Source organism: Engraulis encrasicolus, chromosome 6 (genome assembly GCF_034702125.1).
Source record: "Engraulis encrasicolus isolate BLACKSEA-1 chromosome 6, IST_EnEncr_1.0, whole genome shotgun sequence".
Classification (NCBI taxonomy): Eukaryota; Metazoa; Chordata; class Actinopteri; order Clupeiformes; family Engraulidae; genus Engraulis; species Engraulis encrasicolus.
This window is the reverse complement of record NC_085862.1, coordinates 4,612,513-4,632,512: the sequence shown is the minus strand read 5'-3', so window position 1 is coordinate 4,632,512 and position 20,000 is coordinate 4,612,513. Positions and strand designations below refer to the sequence as shown.

General features: G+C 45.0%; 1 protein-coding gene across 8 annotated transcripts in view; it reads right to left on the bottom strand.

Annotated features, from left to right (window-relative positions):
* sbno2b (strawberry notch homolog 2b) overlaps positions 1-20,000 on the bottom strand; it is a 149,826-nt gene that overhangs the window by 59,529 nt on the left and 70,297 nt on the right. Inside the window, exon 1 of one of the 8 annotated variants that reach the window (XM_063200491.1) lies at positions 7,488-8,050. The exons of the other annotated variants lie outside the window; for them this stretch is intronic. Coding sequence (XP_063056561.1) covers positions 7,488-7,589 — 102 coding nt within the window. The 5' untranslated portion in view covers positions 7,590-8,050. Of the gene's footprint in view, positions 1-7,487; positions 8,051-20,000 lie in introns of those variants that run through there. 8 annotated transcript variants of the gene reach the window in all.

Genomic DNA, 20,000 nt, shown 5'->3' with positions numbered 1-20,000 from the left:
GTGGAATGAGACACTTTTAAAGGATGTGCTACGGAAGAATTGTACAGTCCATATGTGAATCATCTACATTACTGTAAGTCCCTTTGCAAAAAAGCGTAGGCTAAATGTAATGTACGGTAATGTAATGTGATGTCATTTTGTGAAGTTTTATATCTTTTCTGTATATGATATGGGCTGAGAGTGCAGCCGAAAAGCCTCCAGTAGAAATCTAAAAGCAAAGCCCAGGATCTGACTCCACGTCTTTCCTTAAGCTATTGCTTCTCTCTCTTTCTCCCTTCTGCCTGTCTGTCTCTCCTTCTATATACAGCCTGCCATTCTCTGTGCATGTGTGTACTGTATGTGTAATGGGGAAATAAACACCTCCTGCCCCGAAGCTCAGCTGTGATGTGGGCACTTTCAAACACCTCCCGTCCCGAAGCTGTGATGTGGGCACTTTTAAACACCTCCCGTCCCGAAGCTGTGATGTGGGCACTTTTAAACACCTCCCGTCCCAAAGCTGTGATGTGGGCACTTTTAAACACCTCCCGTCCCGAAGCTGTGATGTGGACACTTTTAATAAACACCTCCCATCCCGAAGCTGTGATGTGGGCACTTTTAAACACCTCCCATCCCGAAGCTGTGATGTGGGCACTTTTAAGTCACGGCGGCTCTGGAGCGAGATGAGGCCCATCTCCGTCTCTGTCTGTATCTGTGGGCAGGCGCTTGTTGAGCAACGCCGTGACGGGTTGTTGTGGGGCCCCGCTGGCTTCAGCCTGTCTCTGCTTTACATGCAATGCCGGCCTTGGCTGTGTCTCAAACAGCTAAGGCACCACACTGTTACGCCGAGGGACCCAGATGTCTCTGCTTTACATGCAATCATGGGTGTTATTTTAGGTGTGGATGGTGGGGACATGTCCATACCACTTTTGGTAACACTTTATTTTAGGGACGCATCTATTAGCACTAATACATACAATGTGCCTGTATAAGTAACTTGTAAGGCATGTACAAAGCAAAATCAAACATTTGTTGTTAGGCATGTATTTGCAAATGTCTTGTTCATGCACAATAAGGGATTTATTACCAATTTAACCTTAGTAAGGACCTAGTAGGCCTTGGTGTTTGCTTAGTACATCATGCCTTACAAGTTACTTATGCAGGTATTAACACTGTATGTATTAGTGCTTATAGATGTATCCCTAAAATAAAGTGTTACCCCACTTTTGAGATGAACGTAGCTTAACCCCACCACTGTTTCACAAATATACTGCTAAAATACCATACGTATGGACAATTTCCCATTGTAATGTCCACACCGCTTTCCAAGCAAACCTACACCTTTGCATGCAATGCCTGCGTTGGCTTGGCTGTGTCTCAAACGGCTAAGGCACCACACTGTTACACCGGGGGATCTGGATTTGATTCAGGCCCAAGGTCATTTGCCAATGCTTTACTGTCACTGTCTCTCTTTTCCACTAGATTCCTGTCTCCTCTCAAACGTCCTGTCCAATAAAGGTAAGACCCAAAAGTTCTTAAAAAGAAAAGAACACCTATAAGTGTAATGCCAAGCAGACAAAGACCCTCGATCCTGGCCCAAACTTTGCCTACTTTTCCTCCTCAATGTTCCTCAGTGGCTCCTGCCAGTCTGTGCTTGACACGTGTCCCCCTTCAATGCCAAGCGGACGAAGCTCCAAACACTGTCGACTTTCCTCAATATTCTTATGTGGCTTCTACAGGTCTGTGCTTTATATGTGTCGACCAGACAAAGACCCCGTGCTCCAAACACTGCCTCCTTTCCTCAATATCTGTTCGTTAAACACTGAAGTGTATAGCATGCTCAGACCTTTGTGACCATCTATAGTGTGTTGCTTTTTCCTGTCCCACCTTTTAAGTATTTTTTGGGGCTTTTCAAGCCTCCATTATGAGACAGGACAGACATGAAGAGAGATGGGAGAGAGAGACGGGGAAGGGCCGGCAAAGGACCCGGACCGGGAATCAAACCCAGGTCGCGGCCACGGTAGGGCCCCACCTTAACCTGACTCTCGGAAAAAACAGGTCGGAATGTGAATTTCTTAAATGCTCAATGCTTAAACCCTCCACTGCCAGTCAAGAGCAGCCTTTTACCTCCAAAACAGTTCTTCTGCTACACAGAAAAGATCAAGAAAGAATCAGAGAAAGAATCACATTTTCTATTTTCATGATTTGATTCTTTTTTTTTCATGTGCGTTTGCTTTTTTTTTACATCCACCTAGGGTGGTTCAGCCTGCTTGTTTAGGTACACGCATGTGGAGAGAGACACAGCAGGGAAGGAGAAAGAGAAGACAAGAAGCAAAAAAGAGAGAGAAAGAGAACGAGAGAGAAAAAAAAGAGATAAAAGGTTGTTCTTTGTTAAATCAAAGAAGACGACTCCTCCTGTGACTGTCTCCGTCAGACTTTTTTGTGCTATGTCAGTAAAAACACTTCAAACGGAGGGGGCCGGTAAGGGAAACTGACAGGTCGCAGGCTCTGCAATAACCGCATGTCACCTTTAGTTTAGCCCCGACGGCCTGGCCTCGCGTGGCCTCCCTCGCGTGTCTGGTGTCAGAGAGCAGGGCCTGATTAAGATGGCATGGGGCCCCTAGGCTGCAGGTTTCTATGGGCCCCCAGTCAAGGCAAATTTCGTGAAGAATGTATATAGACAGCATCATAATTACAAGCTAGGAATTTAAGGATTAACATGTCTACCAACTGCGCTCAGCACGACAGATGAATTTTTCAACATTACACAATTCTGTTATTTTTCACTTTTGGCCGATCAGGGCCCCCCTGGCAGGTGGGGGTCCCTAGGCTGCAGCCATATCCCTCGCGTGTCTGGTGTCAGGGAGAGGAGAGCTGAGTCGCAACACAGCACACAGGGCCGGATTAACGCACAGGCTAGATATGGCTGCAGCCTAGGGGCCCCCACCTGACCCAGCCTAGGGGCCCCTGATTGCCCAAAAGTGAAAAATTGCTGAATTATGATGACAGGATGCAATATTGAAAAATGTATGTGTCGTATTGAGTACAGTTGGTAGACAAGTTATACTTAATTCCTAGTTCATAATTGTGGCACTATGCATTATGCATTATGGCATTATGTTTATGTAAATTTGTCACAAAAATGGCCTTCCAGGGGGGCCCCACTGCAACCTGTAGCCTAGGGGGGCCCAGGCTGTCTTAATCCGGCCCTGGCAGCACAGCCACAGCCACAGCGCAGCGCAGCCCAGACAGGAACCAACCGAGCTGTGAGCTGGCACAGATCTCACACTCCACTGAGACTGCGGAGAGCAGTGCTGTGGGCTTACCTTACCGTAAGTCAGCGCGAGCATTTGCGTGCATTGACACGTGTGTATGCAAGCATGCGTACTATGTGTGTGTGTGTGTGTGTGTGTGTGTGTGTGTGTGTGTGTGTGTGTGCACGCTGAAGTGTGTGCCTGAAGTGTGTGTGTGTGTGTGTGCGTGTGCGCACGCTGAAGTGTGTGCGTGTGTGTGTATGTGTGCGCGTGCGTGCGTGTGTGTGTGTGTGTGGGTGTGTGTGTGTGTGTGCGCACGCTAAATTGTGTGCCTGAAGTGTGTGCTGAAGTGTGTGTACATGTCACATGTCTCATATGAATATGCTAGTAGAGAATGACAGAAGAAGACGACCCAACAAAGTCCACAAGGAAACTATGATAGATATAGCCAGGATACAGTAAATGCTGACTGGCTGCCAATGGAAGAATGGGCACAGCTCAGCGTTGGTGTTGGCAGAGCCTGCCGCAGGTGTCCGTGTGCCAGCCGGTGATAGTAGGCCACCTCCCTGGCTCCACCGCATGCCTTCCACTTTAGTGGCCTTATTATATTGTGTTCTTGCTGGTCAAAAATGAACCCCCCCATACAGTATAGTACGTTTCTAATAATAACCTGCTGTACCCTTTCGCTCTTTTGCGGCTACGGCCCATTTATTTTCTTCTGCTTCTATTTACAGTGCAAACATTTCTGGCCCTGCTACCGCTGACTGAACATGAACAGAGGCAGGGGGGGGGGTGGGGGTGGGGGGGCAGAGGAAGGGGGGAGGGGGGGCTGAGGTCGGGCCACTGCCCACACGCAATGCCGGGGACACATGCAGGTGAAACGTGCAAAGCGAAGAGAGGCGAAATTCAGTGTTCCGTTCTGAGAACAGCTCAACGGTTATCAGGTCATCCCAGCGAATCAAATAGAATGGAACTTTTATTTTGTTAATTTGATTGGCCACCACTGCAGGCGAAATTAGCTCTTCATTTGCATAATATTAAACTTGGTTGAATATTTTCGCTTCGCTTTGCTCCTGTTCGCTTGTCTTCACCTCGCTCATTGGAATGAATAGCGAAGTTCGCTTTGCTTGGCCAAATTTGCGTGTATGTGTCCCTGGCGTAAGCGAAGCCACACGGTGAACACAAAGACACACTCCTGGTTTTGCATCTACTGCTGTTGTCTGTAGTCTATTGCAGTGGTTCTCAACTGGAACAGTCTTGGGACCCACCATTTTCCACTCTCATTCGGTCGCGACCCAATTTTTTTTAGCGTTCATGTCAATTCAATGCAATTCTCAAAATGTAACCAAGACTCGAATGACTGGTTGCACGCTATCGATCTCGCATAAACATTCAGATTGTATCTATGACGACAGATGACACGGAGTTCACTAGCGTATCAAAATAAAAGTTGTAAATTGTTGCAGGAAAAGTTGGATTTTTTTTATTTAGAATTTCGTTTTTTTTACACCAAGGCCCCACGACCCACCCATGACCACTCCGCGGCCCGCTTTTGGGTCGCTACCCACCAGTTGAGAAACACTGGTCTATTGTCTATCTGCCCAAACGCTGTGATCCACAGCAAAGGTGTCAATTCCGGGTCCAGAAAGTAATAAAAACCCTGCCATAGTTTCCTTGCAACACAGGTGACTCCCAATAAGTAGCTGATCTACCTGTCTTGAATGCTCAATAATCAGCTGATTCAGAGCTGGTTGGATCAAATTTGTGGCAGTGGATTTTACTTTATGAAGCCGGGATTGACACCTCTGTTCCACGGCGAGCAGCACAAAGCCACACTCCTTATCCTCCAGCTACTGCTGCTGCTGCCATTGTGTGGTGTTGTCTGTTGTTTGTCTATTGGCCTTAACGCGCTGTTCCCAGAACGCACCGCTCCAGAGTTACCGAACGGCAACGGCAGGCGAGCATGAGTAAGTTCCAGTAAGTTGCACGCCCTGTCTGCATAGTGCAAGTGCCTGTAGGGCCACACTGACATTAAGACAACCAGCCTTCATCTATATGGATGGCGTAGGAAGGACAATACACACTAATCACACAAATTACACACAAATTACACACAAATTAAGCTACAAAGTCATATCTTTTTTTTCAATGCACACCTTTGGTTCAATGCACACCTTTGGTTCAATGCACACCTTTGCATTTGGTTTGCAGAGTACGGTAAATTCAGCAGAGTTATTAACGCTGTGTTAAAACTGTGAACACTTTGGTACCAAACGCACCACACAAAGCTGTTAAATCAACTCTCCAAGTGTTGAAATAACACTGCACATTTAACTGTGTATACTGGCATTTAATGGCATTTAAAAGTGCAATTAAAAACTGTCAACAATACAAGCGAGAGACAAAAGGCCATGAAGGAGAAGGCATGGAGGAGAAGGCTTTGGGTTCTGGAGTATATAGACTGATGCCAAGAGGCTGTCAAGGACGTCAGCGCTATGCCCTATGACATAGCGTAAAGCCATTATACAGCAGCTCACTAATCAGCGCATAAATCAGCGGCCTGTCACGGCTACGGTCTCCCAGGTTTTGCATGAGGTTTTGTTCCCAATTAAGCTAAAATGCAGTGGGAGAAGGCTTCAGTGGCCGAGGGCAATACTGCCCTACAAAGCAAAAAAAAAGCAGTAACTGCGCAGAAGTCAGTTGACTTTTTTGGCACGTGACAGTTTTGTTACTTTATATTACCACCTTTTTTTGAAGATCAATCCTTTTATTTAACTTTAGACTTTGATATATATGGCATTAAAGTCATAGTAACTACTTTGAAACAGCAATGCTGTTACTGCCTTGTTGCTTTGTAGGGCAGAATAGCACACCTTTGGTTCAATGCACACCTTTTTGCACAGTAAATTCAGCAGTGTTAACACTGTGCTAAAACTGTGAACACTCTGGGACCAAATGCAACATAGAAAGGTGTTAAATCAACTCACAATTAAGCTAAAATGCACTGGGAGCAGGCTCCAGTGTCCGAGGGCAATAGCTGGGTAGAGCTGAGCTGAGCTGAGTAGAGCTGAGCAGAGTGGAGTAGATTTATTTAACTTTAGACTTTGATATATGCCATTAAAGTCATAGTAACTCATTTTAAACAGCAATGGATGCAGTTACTGCCTTTTTGCTTTGTAGGACAGAATAGCTGAGTAGAGTGGAGTGGAGTAGAGTGGAATGGAGTGGAGTAGAGTGGAGTGCCTGGGTGCTGACTGGCTGCATGACGCCGTCTTCCTTACTGGAAACCAGGGGTAATGAGTGTGATTTGTCATGACCATCCACTCATTGACAAGGCCCACTGACTGGGGATGACACAATGCCATTGTTATAAAGCGTCTGCCAAATGCAATGTAATGTAATGTAATGTAATGTAATGTAATGTAATGTAATGTAATGTATCAAAGTGGTGGTGTTGTTTCATTGTTTTATTCTTTCTACATGGTTATTGCCACTGGTCATTTTTTCTATCTTATATTTGTTGTGTTTTTATGAAGCTTTGTCATGACCATCCACTCATTAACTGGGATGACACAATGCCATTGTAGTATCAAAGTGGTGGTGTTGTTTCATTGCTTTATTCTTTCGACATGGCTATTGTCACTGGTCTTTTTCCCCCTATCTTTTATTTTTTGTTGTGTTTTTTACGAAGTTTTACAAGGAATGTTCTGAAGGGTTCTCGTTATAAACTGTAAAGTATATTCAACTACAACCCATTCTACTACCCCATCGTTTCCCTTCTTTGCTTAAACCATTCGCTATAACTACCGACAAGGCACATTCAATGACTTGAACCACAAGATTAGGTGTTATCTTAACCAATAAGGAAATAACCAGAGGATATCTCCCCCTAATATGAGCAGTGCACAAGGAAGTGAATTATGAAATAACGTTCAAGGAAGCTTTTCCAGTAAATCACCCAATACAATACAAGTTTTAACTAGACATGCTGAGTGAGAACATCACGCCAGCTGACAGCTTTAAAGTTTTCACATACTGTAGACACCTAACAAAATACATACACCACATGAAAACTCATGAAGACCATATGAAGTATTCTGTGACTCAACGGCGTGAGTGTAAAGTTCAAGCACACCACAAATTCAAGAAAAATGTGAGAAAGAACACTTGTGCAAGAACAAGCGTTTTAAAAACCCCAAGATCAAACAAAAAACAAACATAAAAACCCAAGACAAAGGGCATTTTAGTTTGCGCTACCTTGGGCAGTGGTCGTCCCAGCTGTGCGTAAAACTTAGTCCAAAACGGCACGTCCGACATGAGTCCTAAAACTCCAGGCGCGGGGGCCACGCAGGCACACATACAGACTGTCACCCGGGCTGCTTCACCTCCGGCAGGAAAGGAAAGACGACAACGAACACGCGCGGCGCAACACACACACACACACACGGCCACACACACGGCCACACACACCACAACAGATCCTCCTCCTATCCCATGTGCTGTGGGACTAGCCTGAGCGCCGGCATCAGGAGAGGAGAACCCTTCTGGTATCACAGCTGGACCTTCCCCGTGGAGAAGGCAAGGCAGAGCAAGGCAAAGGGGCCGTCTCTCTCTCTCTCTCTCTCTCTCTCTCTCTCTCTCTCTCTCTCTCTCTCACACACACACACACACTCATACAGCACTTCCAGAGGGCAGGCTCCCGGCTTTTTTTCTTTTTTTCTCTCCCCCCCCACCCCCTCTCCTCTCTCTCCTTCTCTCTTCCACTTTTCTCTCACTCTTTTTTTTTCTTCCACAAGCGTGTGGTCAAACACAAACACACACACAGACACAGACACAGACACAGACACACACACACACACACATACACACACACACACACACACACACACACACACACACACACACACACACACACACACACACACACACACACACACACACACACACACACACACACACACACACACACACACACACACACAGACACACACCCCCTTTTCACACACGCCACGCGCTTGGCTTGACACACTCCCCCCTTCTACTACACGTCTGGCAATGTCTCTGTTCTCCAGTCTCTAGACGGGCGCGTTCTGTCACTCTCTCTCACTCACTCACACACACACACACACACACACACACGCATGCAGCCAGGCACACACACACACAGACACGCTCCTCTCTCACACAACAGGTAGCAACAGGCAAAAGAACTCCAGGCAGGCCAAGGGGGAGAGAGACGGAGCGAGAGAAAGAGACAGAGACAGAGAGACAGAGAGACAGAGAGAGAGAGAGAGAAAGAGAAAGAGACAGAGAGACAGAGAGAGACCCTAGGCACTTCCTGATTCCCCGTGACGGGAGCAGGCAGGACTGGCAGGTATTTGCATGGAGGGGTTAGTCATATTGATTGGGGCCAGTTGCTTAGTGCTTAAGGTGGCCCTTCTGGGAGCGGAGAGAGAGAGAAGGAGGAGGGGTGGGGGATGGGAGAGAGGAGGAGGGGGGGAGAGAAGAGCGGAGAGGAGAAGGAGAAGGGGAGAGGGAAGGGGGAGAAGAGCGGAGAGGAGGAGGAGGAGAAGGGGAGAGGTGAAAGGGGGAGGGGTGAAAGGGGAGGGCAGGCAGGAGGAGGAGGGAAGGGAAGGGACGGAGGAGGGCAGAAGGGGGAGGAGAGAAAAAGCGTAGAGGAGTGGAGGAGGGAGAGGAGGAGGGAGGGAAGGAGGGGGAGGGAGGGGAGGGGGCAGAGGAGGAGGGAGGAGCTTTCAGGAAATGATGCTTTTGTTGGTAAGTGACTGCAGTTACTGGCAGTCAAGCCCTGTTTTACTGTAGATGGTGTAACTCAACCGCATTTGTAGTGTAAACAGTGCAGCGCGCAGCACACACGCTGGCGTCCGCGCTCTCTCTCTCTCTCACTCTCTCTCTCACACACGCTGATATATGCCGTAGCTGCTGCCTTTGCCGTCACTCTTACTCTTACAAATGCTCCGTGTGAACATTATTTTAATGATTCAAATATTTAGCAGCTCCCTGCTGAATGACTAGCTGGGTTATTTCTGTGATTACTTTGCTGCCGATTTCTCTCCATCTCTCTCAGTTACCATCCCAGTAACCCTTCAACACTCTCTCTCTCTCTCTCTCTCTCTCTCTCTGTCTCTCTCTCTCCCTCTCTCTCTCTGTCTCACACACACACACACTATTAGCTTTCAGTCTGAGCTTCTTATGAATTGAAAACGATCTTGGCAATTAGCACGGTGCAGAGGGCAGTGTGGTGTGAAGGCTGAAGTCGGAAGGCTGACGGCTGACGGCTGACGGCTGAAGGGTGGCTTAAATGACTAACTCCAACCCAACCAGAGAGGGATCAGATAATTAGCAGACACACAGCACTAATTAGGACACACGCTGGCCAAAAAGATTCATCCGGGAGGACAGTTTTAATACCCTAATCAAGATCTCAAGATGCCTTTTCTGTTGCGCTGACCTGGAGGTCACGATGAGAAGACTGGCCTTTTATATCCACGGCGGCTATTCACACACATACACACATGCGCACACGTGCACGCACGCACGCACGTACGCACGCACGCACGCACGCAGGCACGCACGCACGCACGCACGCACGCACGCACGCACGCACGCAGGCACGCACACACACACACACAGCATGACTACAGTTTTTAACGGAGAACTTTCAACATTCAACATATCAATAGCTTTTGATGGGTTTTTTGAGAGGGGGAACGTATGAAAAGAAGTTCTGGCAAAAAAATGAGAAGAAAAAAAAAATGAAGGAAGTTCCAAATACTTCCTTATGCCGCAAGCAGATTTATATGCTTTGTGTTGACGGATGGATTTAGATATGGTTTCTAAAGAAAGGGAAACGGGCTGAATTTACAAAAAAATACAGTCCAGAGGCCGTTAGTAAAAATAGGCGATGGATAATAAAGTCAATACGTAGGGCAAAACCAGAAGCACCAGGACAGGTAGGCTTTACTGGCAATGCCTTGCCGTGCGGACACACCAGGAGAGATAACAGCAACAAAGAGAGCCACTGGACTGTTTTAAAAGCAAAAGCAACACGAGTGATGAAAGCGACAGAGTATGACCCGTTAAAAGCAGAATGCAAGTATTCCGACATTCCAATTAGAAATAATATTCGCTTCAGTTCAATAACAAACTGTCGCTTGAGACGCTCAAATCTCCTCTTGTCACCCAAATCACTTTTCTCCATACAGTCAATTTGTCAAGTCAAGTCGGTTTTATTGTCAATTTCTTTACATGTGCTGGTCATACAAATGATTGAAATTACGTTTCTTACTTTCCCATGCAGACAGACATAGACTCTAGACTCTAGGTGTGGACATAGACAATTAGACATCAATAATTTCCGTCGCCATTTTTGCTCTAGTCGCTTTTGGTGTTTCGTACCATTACTGTGTTCATCATGGTGGCGTAAAAATAGTTCTACACTCTTGACAATTGTCTAGCGTGGAAATGGAAATGTGGATATTGATAGTAAAAAAAAACGTGTCTGGGCGTTGGCACCTCTTCCATCTACTGGAACTAACTGGAAAGGGTGTAAAAGTATTCCTCACCAAGCACACAATTTTTCATTCTGCCCAAACAATTCCTGGCTACACTGTAAAACCGGTTACAGTACATGATTTGCTTGCAGCTGAATTAGATTTGGTGGTGTAGATATGCCGTTATCATTTCCCATATGCCAACATTTCCTGCCATAGGCTACTCTCAGCAGCGTGTGCCTTGGAGAACAGGTGGTGAGGTCAGCCAGTCTGTCTCACATGTGTGTGTGTGTGTGTGTGTGTGTGTGTGTGTGTGTGTGTGTGTGTGTGTGTGTGTGTGTGTGTGTGTGTGTGTGTGTGTGTGTGTGTGTGTGTGTGTGTGTGTGTGTGTGTGTGTGTGGAGTCAGTGGCGGATCAGTTGCACATAGGGTCCCAGGGCAAGACACTTATGGGGCCCCTTATACAGCTTGCCAAGCTCACTATAGGGCCCCAACCACCACCAATACGGGAGGGCCCCGGGCCGCGGGGCAAGTGCCCTGCTGGCCCTCCCTATAGCTCTGCCCCTGGGTGGAGTGCACTTGTCCTCGCTATGGAAACCAAGCAACAGCAACAGCGATCGGAATTCTAGTGCCCAACCTCTCTCTCCGTGGGCATGATGACTCACACCGCATTGTTATTGTTATCTCAAACACATTTACTCAATCACATTATCAACTTCAAACGTCTTATGATCATGGGACAGGAAGAAAGAGGTACTTCTTTAACTTTTACTACACACACACACACACACGCACACACGCACACACACACACACACACACACACACACACACACACACACACACACACACACACACACACACACACACACACACACACACACACACACACACACAAACACACAAACAAACACGCACACACGCACGCACACACACACACACACACACACACTCCGTTATATATCGGAAAATATAGAAAAACAGAATGACAAAAGGAGGGAGGGAGGGAACTTTGCCAGGGAGTTCAGCCATCTACCAGGAAATACAATAATACTATATTGGGAAAATTCCCCACAAAACCTGTTCCTTGTCTGTGTATGAAATCTTGGTCCTCTAATCAGGTGATCATGTGGAGACACTGGAGAGGAAATGAGCCAGAAAAATAAAACATTCCCAGCAAAAAAAAAAAAAAAGTATGGGCGTATAGATATGTGCAGTGACGTGCAGAATACTGCAATAGAATACATTAATCAGTGATTCCGAGACCAAAAAGGCAGTTTGTGAAACAAACAAACCGGTACAGTTGATGTTAAGATGTTCAGCAGTCCCTAAAATTCCATAATAAAAATCTGAATCACCATTTCCACCAGGGGATAATTCAGAGGTTTGTTAAGTAGAAGGCAAAAAAACCCTCATTCGTACCCAGTAGAATAACAACAGGTGTAACAACTATGTAATATCAAAAATACTAGTGTGGCACTTACATCATTAATTTACTTGTAGGGCCTAGATATACACCTTTATACACCTCTGGTTAAAATGCTACTAGTCCCACTGTACCTTAACTGTACCTCAATGAAGGTCACTGTGCTGACTAACATGTACTGTATCTTTCACAAAATCCCCTTCACATATTGAAGATGTGAGGGTGAGTAAGGTGGATGGAACAAATCTGCCTCCCATTTGACTAAAGAGAGATACAAGACTTGAGAGATACAGGACAAGTCGGTCATCTGCAGACTAGAATGAAAGACAAACAAAGCTGCATCAAAATAAGAATGTAAATTTAAAGCAGCAAATCAGCATCAGTAACAGCAACCCTTTGTATTTCCCAAAATGACTAAAGAGAGATACAGGACAAGTCAATCATCGGCAGACTACACTGAAAGACACACAGTACGAATGGGTTTTGTAGAGGAGGGAGGGATCTAGAGGCTGGAGAGATACTGTAGAGAGTGAGTTTAACTGTCTTCACTGACTTTTGTGTTTCGAGGGATGCTGAACTAGCCAGAAATACTGTAGAATTGCATCAGTGTAAGATTATACATTTAAGGCAGCAAATCAGCGTAAGCATCAGCAACCCTGGACCTCTGAAAGACTTCTACCAATCATGCCTGTTAGGAGAACAGCACTGTTAGTTCAACTTATATGACTCTCCATGCAATGCTATTTCTCAAATTCACTTGTAGAGTAAAACTACAAAATGCTCTTCTACTTAAAAATAACAACCTCAAGACAGTTTTTTTTCTCAACACATGGCGGGCCGTTATGACACCACCTATGGACCCAATGCAACTCAGACATTAAGAAGCTGAAAGGCTGCAGTGAGAAGGAGAAAAAGAAACGCTGCTAAATTGATTTACCGTACTTGTTGAAAACCACACTCCTCTGACTACACAGTGCACATGCAGGGAGTGATAAGACTAGAGAGATGATGTTCTATCATTAGAGCTTGACAGAGCAGTGACACAAAACTTTGAATCATAAATGATTATACAGTGCTACCCACTGAAATGACCACAAATAATACCATGCACATAAAAAGTTGTCTTGCCAAGTACAATATAACATTCTTTATGACACTACATGCAAAACTATGACCACCAGAGCTATTTACTGTAAAAACGAAATGGCTATTTGAAACCATGAAAAAAAACTTTTCAGTCTTATGTTCTATTTGTATAATTAAGTTCAGATCCTGCTCTAAATAAACATTTTAAGATGGAAAAGATGCAATGCATCCTCTATTCATTTCAACATCCTTAAAAATATGTTATTTGAAAAAAACTAAAACTGCCAGTGTCTGTGCATATTTTGTGATGCTTCAACCACCCAGAATGTATATGAACTTTGTTGTGATAGTTTACGGACGTATAGCTAGTGTGTCCCGTCACTGTAGGAGACTGCAGGAATGCAGTGCGAAGCAAATACCCAGCACTCAAAAACTCACATACTCAGAGCAGAGGAGAGGGAGTGCAGAGGTATTCTTGTGGATCTTTTACTTGAAACCAGTACATGTAGGGTTGGGTGTGTGTTAGCATCCTGGGCAGGGAATGACCGGAATCACAATACAGCGAGGGGGAAAAACTAAAAACAAGGGGGAAAAAAACGCCCACAGTTTGAACTGATCAACACTCTTCTTGGGTTCTCAGCTTGCACAGTCTCAAGGATTTGCCGTAAAAGGGAGAAAAAAAATGTTCTACGACTGTGGTGACGAATCCAAGAATTGTATACAGTACTTTGGGTGACAACAAGAAATGTCAACGAGTCTTGAAGAAACAAAAAACAATGACGGCAGATCAGACATCCACAAAGACCAGAGCACTAGGACAATTCTGTTCATTTCCGTTTATATTGTCATGGTTACAGCAACAGGTCAAACTCCAAATTAACCATTGCCATGGACAAAAATAGGCTGCCATGCACACAAGATACAAAAATATTTATATCGTAAACATACAAGCACTGACAAGTGTTTGTGCATTAAAGTCAACAGCAGTGAGGAGGACGGGAAGTGAAAGGGAGTGAAGAAAGGCACATCTGCAGAGAGAGAGAGAGAGAGAGAGAGAGAGAGAGAGAGAGAGAGAGAGAGAGAGAGAGAGAGAGAGAGAGAGAGAGAGAGAGAGAGAGAGAGAGAGAGAGAAAGAGAGAGAATGAAGGCACAAGGGATGAAGGGGGGCAAAGTAATGGATGTAAGGATGGAGAGACAGAGAGAGAGAGAGAAAGACAGTCAGTCAGACAGCCAGACAGAGAGACAGACAGACAGACAGATAGAGTACAGAGACAGACAGACAGAGACGGAAAGAGAGAGAGAACATAGCAAACACATGCATGCACAATATCAGCAGTAAAAGAAGTAGTATTTAGACTGGAGTATTTAAGTACGTATTATGCTGTGTTTTTATATAATGTACTTTTAGGGTTTTTTTTGTTGCTATGCAGTCTTATTTTCTGATGGTCCCTAATACAGCATATCTGACAGTGTTCGGCCACACTATGTTTCACTGCTTACTATAGTTCACTGTACGTGTGCGCAGTTGACAAATAAAATTGAAACAGTCACAACTGTCACACAAAACAACTCAGAAACAGAAAAGTAGAGAAAGAAGGAAATGGAGATGAATTGTAGGTGATTTACATTCTCCCAGCATCATAATATTTCTAGGGTACTGCTGTGAAGTGGTGTTGTTTGCGTACATTTGGGTTTCTGCTGAATTTCTCTCAAATACAGGAAGATGTTTATCATGGTCCAGTCAGGCGTCACTCATGGCAGGGGGCGGAGACAAATGGGGAGGAGACTATGCCATGAACAACCAATCACAACAATCACAAAGCTGGTTGCCAAGCAACATCACACAGCCTTGCACAACGACGCTCAGAGATGAATACAGTCCATCAGAGAGCACCAGCCCAACTTTTGAACTTATAAAAAGGACACAAACTCCAATACATACATCAGCAAACACACACATGCACGCAAACACACACGCATGCACGCACGCACAATTTGTATGATCTGACATGATCATAAACATGTATAAACACACGCACACACACACTGTGTGACAAAAATCATGCATTGACACACACACACACACACACACACACACACACACACACACACACACACACACACACACACACACACACACACACACACACACACACACACACACACACACACACACACACACACACACATACACACATAAACTAATTCTGTGACAGCGTTTGGTGAGGATGCACATAGAATGCCTCCACTGTTGTGGTGGCTGCGGTTGAGTAGTAATCGAGTGTGCGCTGCAGAGCTCTCTCGCTCCCTCAACGCTGAAGTTTCCGTCTCTCGACCACTGTCATCTGTCAACTCTCCAGCGCTTTCTCCTCAACACGCTCAGGTGCTGAGAAGAGAAGAGAAGACGGTACCGTACCGTAAAACCCCAGAGGAGACTAAACAGCCCCTCACCCTCACCCAGCCTGGGAAACGAGACAGAGCCTCACATGCATATGGAGAGAGAGAGAGAGAGAGAGAGAGAGAGAGAGAGAGAGAGAGAGACACACAGAGACAAAGACAGAGAGAGAGAGAGAGAGAGAGAAAGACAAAGAGAGAGAGCGAGTTGCTGTGCAGAATGAAGTACCCATAAGTACGCAATGTTGATACTGTAACGAAATACTGAGTTTAATTAACTTTGAAAATCTTGAACTGACTAAATCGGAAAATGAACGCTATTTTTGAGTGGGACCAAATGTCAAATTCAACTAAAACATGATGCATACACATGCACTGCACAATACATGTCCCTTATCATATTGAAATGCACAACCTCAAGGCATGCCCAAAGCCCAGTGTGTTATTAAAGTAGAATACAACAATTTCTTTTCACAGTGCTGGACAAGGCCTCAGAAGAGCGATGGTTGGGTACTGTACATTGTTCGTAAACACACATGGACATTATGCATATTAGTGGTGTGGATCGGCACTGCCCTCACGATCCGATTCGATCACGATTCGGGAGGTAGTAGATCCGATTCGATTCGATTCTATTAGATCCAATCCGATTCGATTCAATTCTACAATGCATTGCAATGCATTACATTTCTACTGAACGCAAAGCAAATGTTCAGCCATGATGAGGAAATACAAGTAGTCAGATACTGAGCAACAATTTATTGGCTGTTTTCTGTATCAGTCTGTATCAGTCTTGCAATGTTTTGAAGTGTTTTTATTTAATTTAACATTCATTTGCTCCCGAAATATCCATGGAAGTAATTGAAACTTAAAAAAATTGCCGGATTGATTCTGGAACTTGCCGGATCTGGATCTGGATCGTCCATGCCCCGGATCGATTCGGATCGCCGAATCGATCATTGTTGACACCACTAATGCATATATGGAGTACAGTGTAGTGTACACATAACACACCCATGGTGTGTTCAGGTATATAAAAAGTGCAAAGACAAATACAAAGACTGTGTTAAGTGCAAAACCATAACATACGTAAACATCATCAAGAGCTTACAAAGTTTTCTAGCCATATATAGGCATATAATAGCTCCTAACAATAGCCACAAATCTGAACACGCCAGAATAGTGACGAAGAGAAGATCATTAACCAGGTTCCATTGAACATGTGGATACACATTCTACTGTAGGTCCAAATTCCACTGTATTGCACTTGACATGGCCATTACTCAACACTTAATAGTAATGCAGTGTGTAACATAATTGTAGACATGACTATGCACTACGGATGTGAGCTATTTCAGTGGAAACTCGAGTGTTCACTGGTAGCAGTGTTGTGCAATGAACTATACTGTAGCGTATGGACACGCACAATATCAGAGGAAGATACAGTACATAATTAAGTCTTCTTCAAACTGACTTTGAAACTTGTTTCTCAATGCTAAAAGCACCGCTAACTCACCACCCTCTTCCTTTTGCCCACAGGAGACTACCGTGCTACAATTACCACCTTTACATTATGTTTTTAATTCCGAACTAATAATTCAGAATTGAATAGTTCCATGGAGTTTACATTGCACTTTCATTTAATTACAAATTGTGAAGTGTTTACATGCTGTTTTCATAGCGGAATGAAGTTTTATTCTGAATTAAATTGAGTTAATTTGGAAGTAAACATCCCATGTAACCGATGGCATGTATTACTCTATCACTGCAGAAGTTCCTATACTGTATAGCATGATCAGTCACACAAATCCCTTTGTTTCAATCTTTTTCACTGAGACTTCCTGATTAGGTCATATATGTATTTGGCCTGCCTTTGCTCATCTTTACCTCCAACAGCACGTTTGTTGATATTTTCTTCCAAGCTTATCATTTGCCTCAGTTTGCGCACTGGTCACCTATGGTTATGATCTAGTTGTTGAGGGCCTGGCCTCATCTGCCTCTTCTAAGCCAATCATCTTGGAGCAGGCATCACTCTTTCATACTACGACTGTGAGGTGCTGGCCTATGTTATATTATGTTATGTGTTACGTTTTGTATGTTTTGTATGTTTCTTGTGTTCTCTGTGTTATGTTGTATGGGTATGTGAGTGAGTACTGTATGTCATGCAGTGATTATTGAAGCTGAAGACAAATTTCACCCTATAAAGTACACTCTAACACTCTAACTCTAACTCCAAATGTTCACCTCACCTTTTTTCAGAAAAGAGGGCGTACATAAATTGTTTTTATGATTTTTTTATTTTATGATTTGTATTTTATTCTAAGCCACCCATCAGCATTTCCACTGCATGGTAACACAACTGACTGTCTGTAAATGGAGGACATTGTGGAGGACGGCAGTCATGCCACTGCTTTATTTACCAGCAATGACTGTCAGCATTCCAGCTCTGTTAGGACACTGACTGCATTGCATTTACTGGTGTCTGACCTGATGGAAAAACTAGCTATACTGAGACTCATACCATAAGAAGGCGCTTATCACAGATTGATACATGAAGAACAGAATAGAGCAGTACAGAACAGAACAGAACAGAACACAACAGATTAGAATAGATTAGAATAGAATAGAATAGAATAGAATAGAATAGAATAGAATAGAATAGAATAGAATAGAACTACAGTACAGAATAGAACAGAATAGGACAGAGCACAATAGGACAGAATACAATATAATGTGTTTTATAGTCACAATTCACATAGTAGAGTAGAGTAGAGTAGAGTAGATTGATCCCCGGGTGGAAATTAAGGAATGCATAATTTACACTATGCACACACTATAAGTACATGTAGGCTACGTATAGCATATTACACAAGTTTCAAGCCACATTCTTCAGTAGGCCTATGGCATTCCAGTAAATACACACTTGCAGAGCAAAAGATTAACCGCCAGAGAATGATGAGATACAAAACGGAAAAAAAATAGTTGACTTTTGGCGATACAGTAGGCCTATTAATCTGATTCTGGCCACTTTGCAGCAGCGTTGGGCTCAGCTGCACGTCTCGTCTGCAGCGCAGCGCTGTGGTTGACAGATGAGGGTGATGATTTCCAGCCCAAAAAAATGCTCAAAACCTGCCTAGAAGCACAAAATCCCGCCCAATTCTATTGATTTCTATGGCAAAAATTGGGCAGGTTTTTCTGCTAAATGCCATTTTTACCTGCACATGGCCATCCTAAGCAGCCCAATTGGGCGGGAAACAGCCCAATCTGGCAACCCTGTCTGCTGTGCTGTGGTTGACAGCGAGGGCCATGTGCTCTTGCATTGCATTCCCGTTCTGCTGACATGGGTGAAGCGCACAGCCTCTTCCAGTAAAGGCAACACGCACAAATATGTGTGTCACGATCTAGTGTGTGTGTGTGTGTGTGTGTGTGTGTGTGTGTGTGTGTGTGTGTGTGTGTGTGTGTGTGTGTGTGTGTTTGTGTCAGTGTGTGGGGTGTGTATGTGTGTGTGTGTGAGTGTGTGTGTGTGTGCACGTGCGTGTTTATACAGTGTGTGTGTGCGTGGTTGTGTGTGTGTAGCACGCCCACATGTGTGTGTGTGCGTGAGTGTGTGTGTCACGATCTACACCTCCAGCACATCCCTCCACTCTGTGGCCTGACAGTGTGTATTTATACAGTGACTGTGTGTGTGTGTGTGTGTGTGCGCGCGCGTGTGTTGATGTGTGTGTGGGTGTATGTGTGGGTGTGTGTGGGGGGGGGTGCATCTGTGTGTTTATACAGTGTGTCTGTGTGGTTGTGTGTGTGCACGCCCACAATGTGTGCGTGTGTGTGCGTGAGTGTATGTCTGCCTGTGTGCCTACCTGTGTGACTGTGTGTGTGTGTGTGCGTGAGTGTGTGTCTGCCTGTGTGCCTACCTGTGTGCCTGTGTGCGTGTGTGGGTTCTGTAAGGCCAACGAGGTCATCCAGAATCCCCAAGTTAGCATGTCGTGCAGAGTCACTGTGGAAACAGCCTGTTGCCTCACCAACCCTCTACCCTCTCTCCCTCTCTCCACTCCCCTCTCTCCACTCCCCTCTCTCCCTCTCTGCTCCCCACTCCCTCTCTCCTCTCTCCCTCTCTCCACTCCCCTCTCTCCCTCTCTCCACTCCCCTCTCTCCACTCCCCTCTCTCCACTCCCTCTCTCCTCTCGCCCTATCCTCACTCTCTACTCCCCTCTCCTATCTCCTCTCTTCCCACTCTCTCCTCTCCACTCCCTCTCTCCTCTCGCCCTATCCCCACTCCCCACTCCTCTCTCCTATCTCCCCTATCCCCACTCTCCATTCCCCACTCCTCTCTCCTATCTCCTCTCTTCCCACTCTCT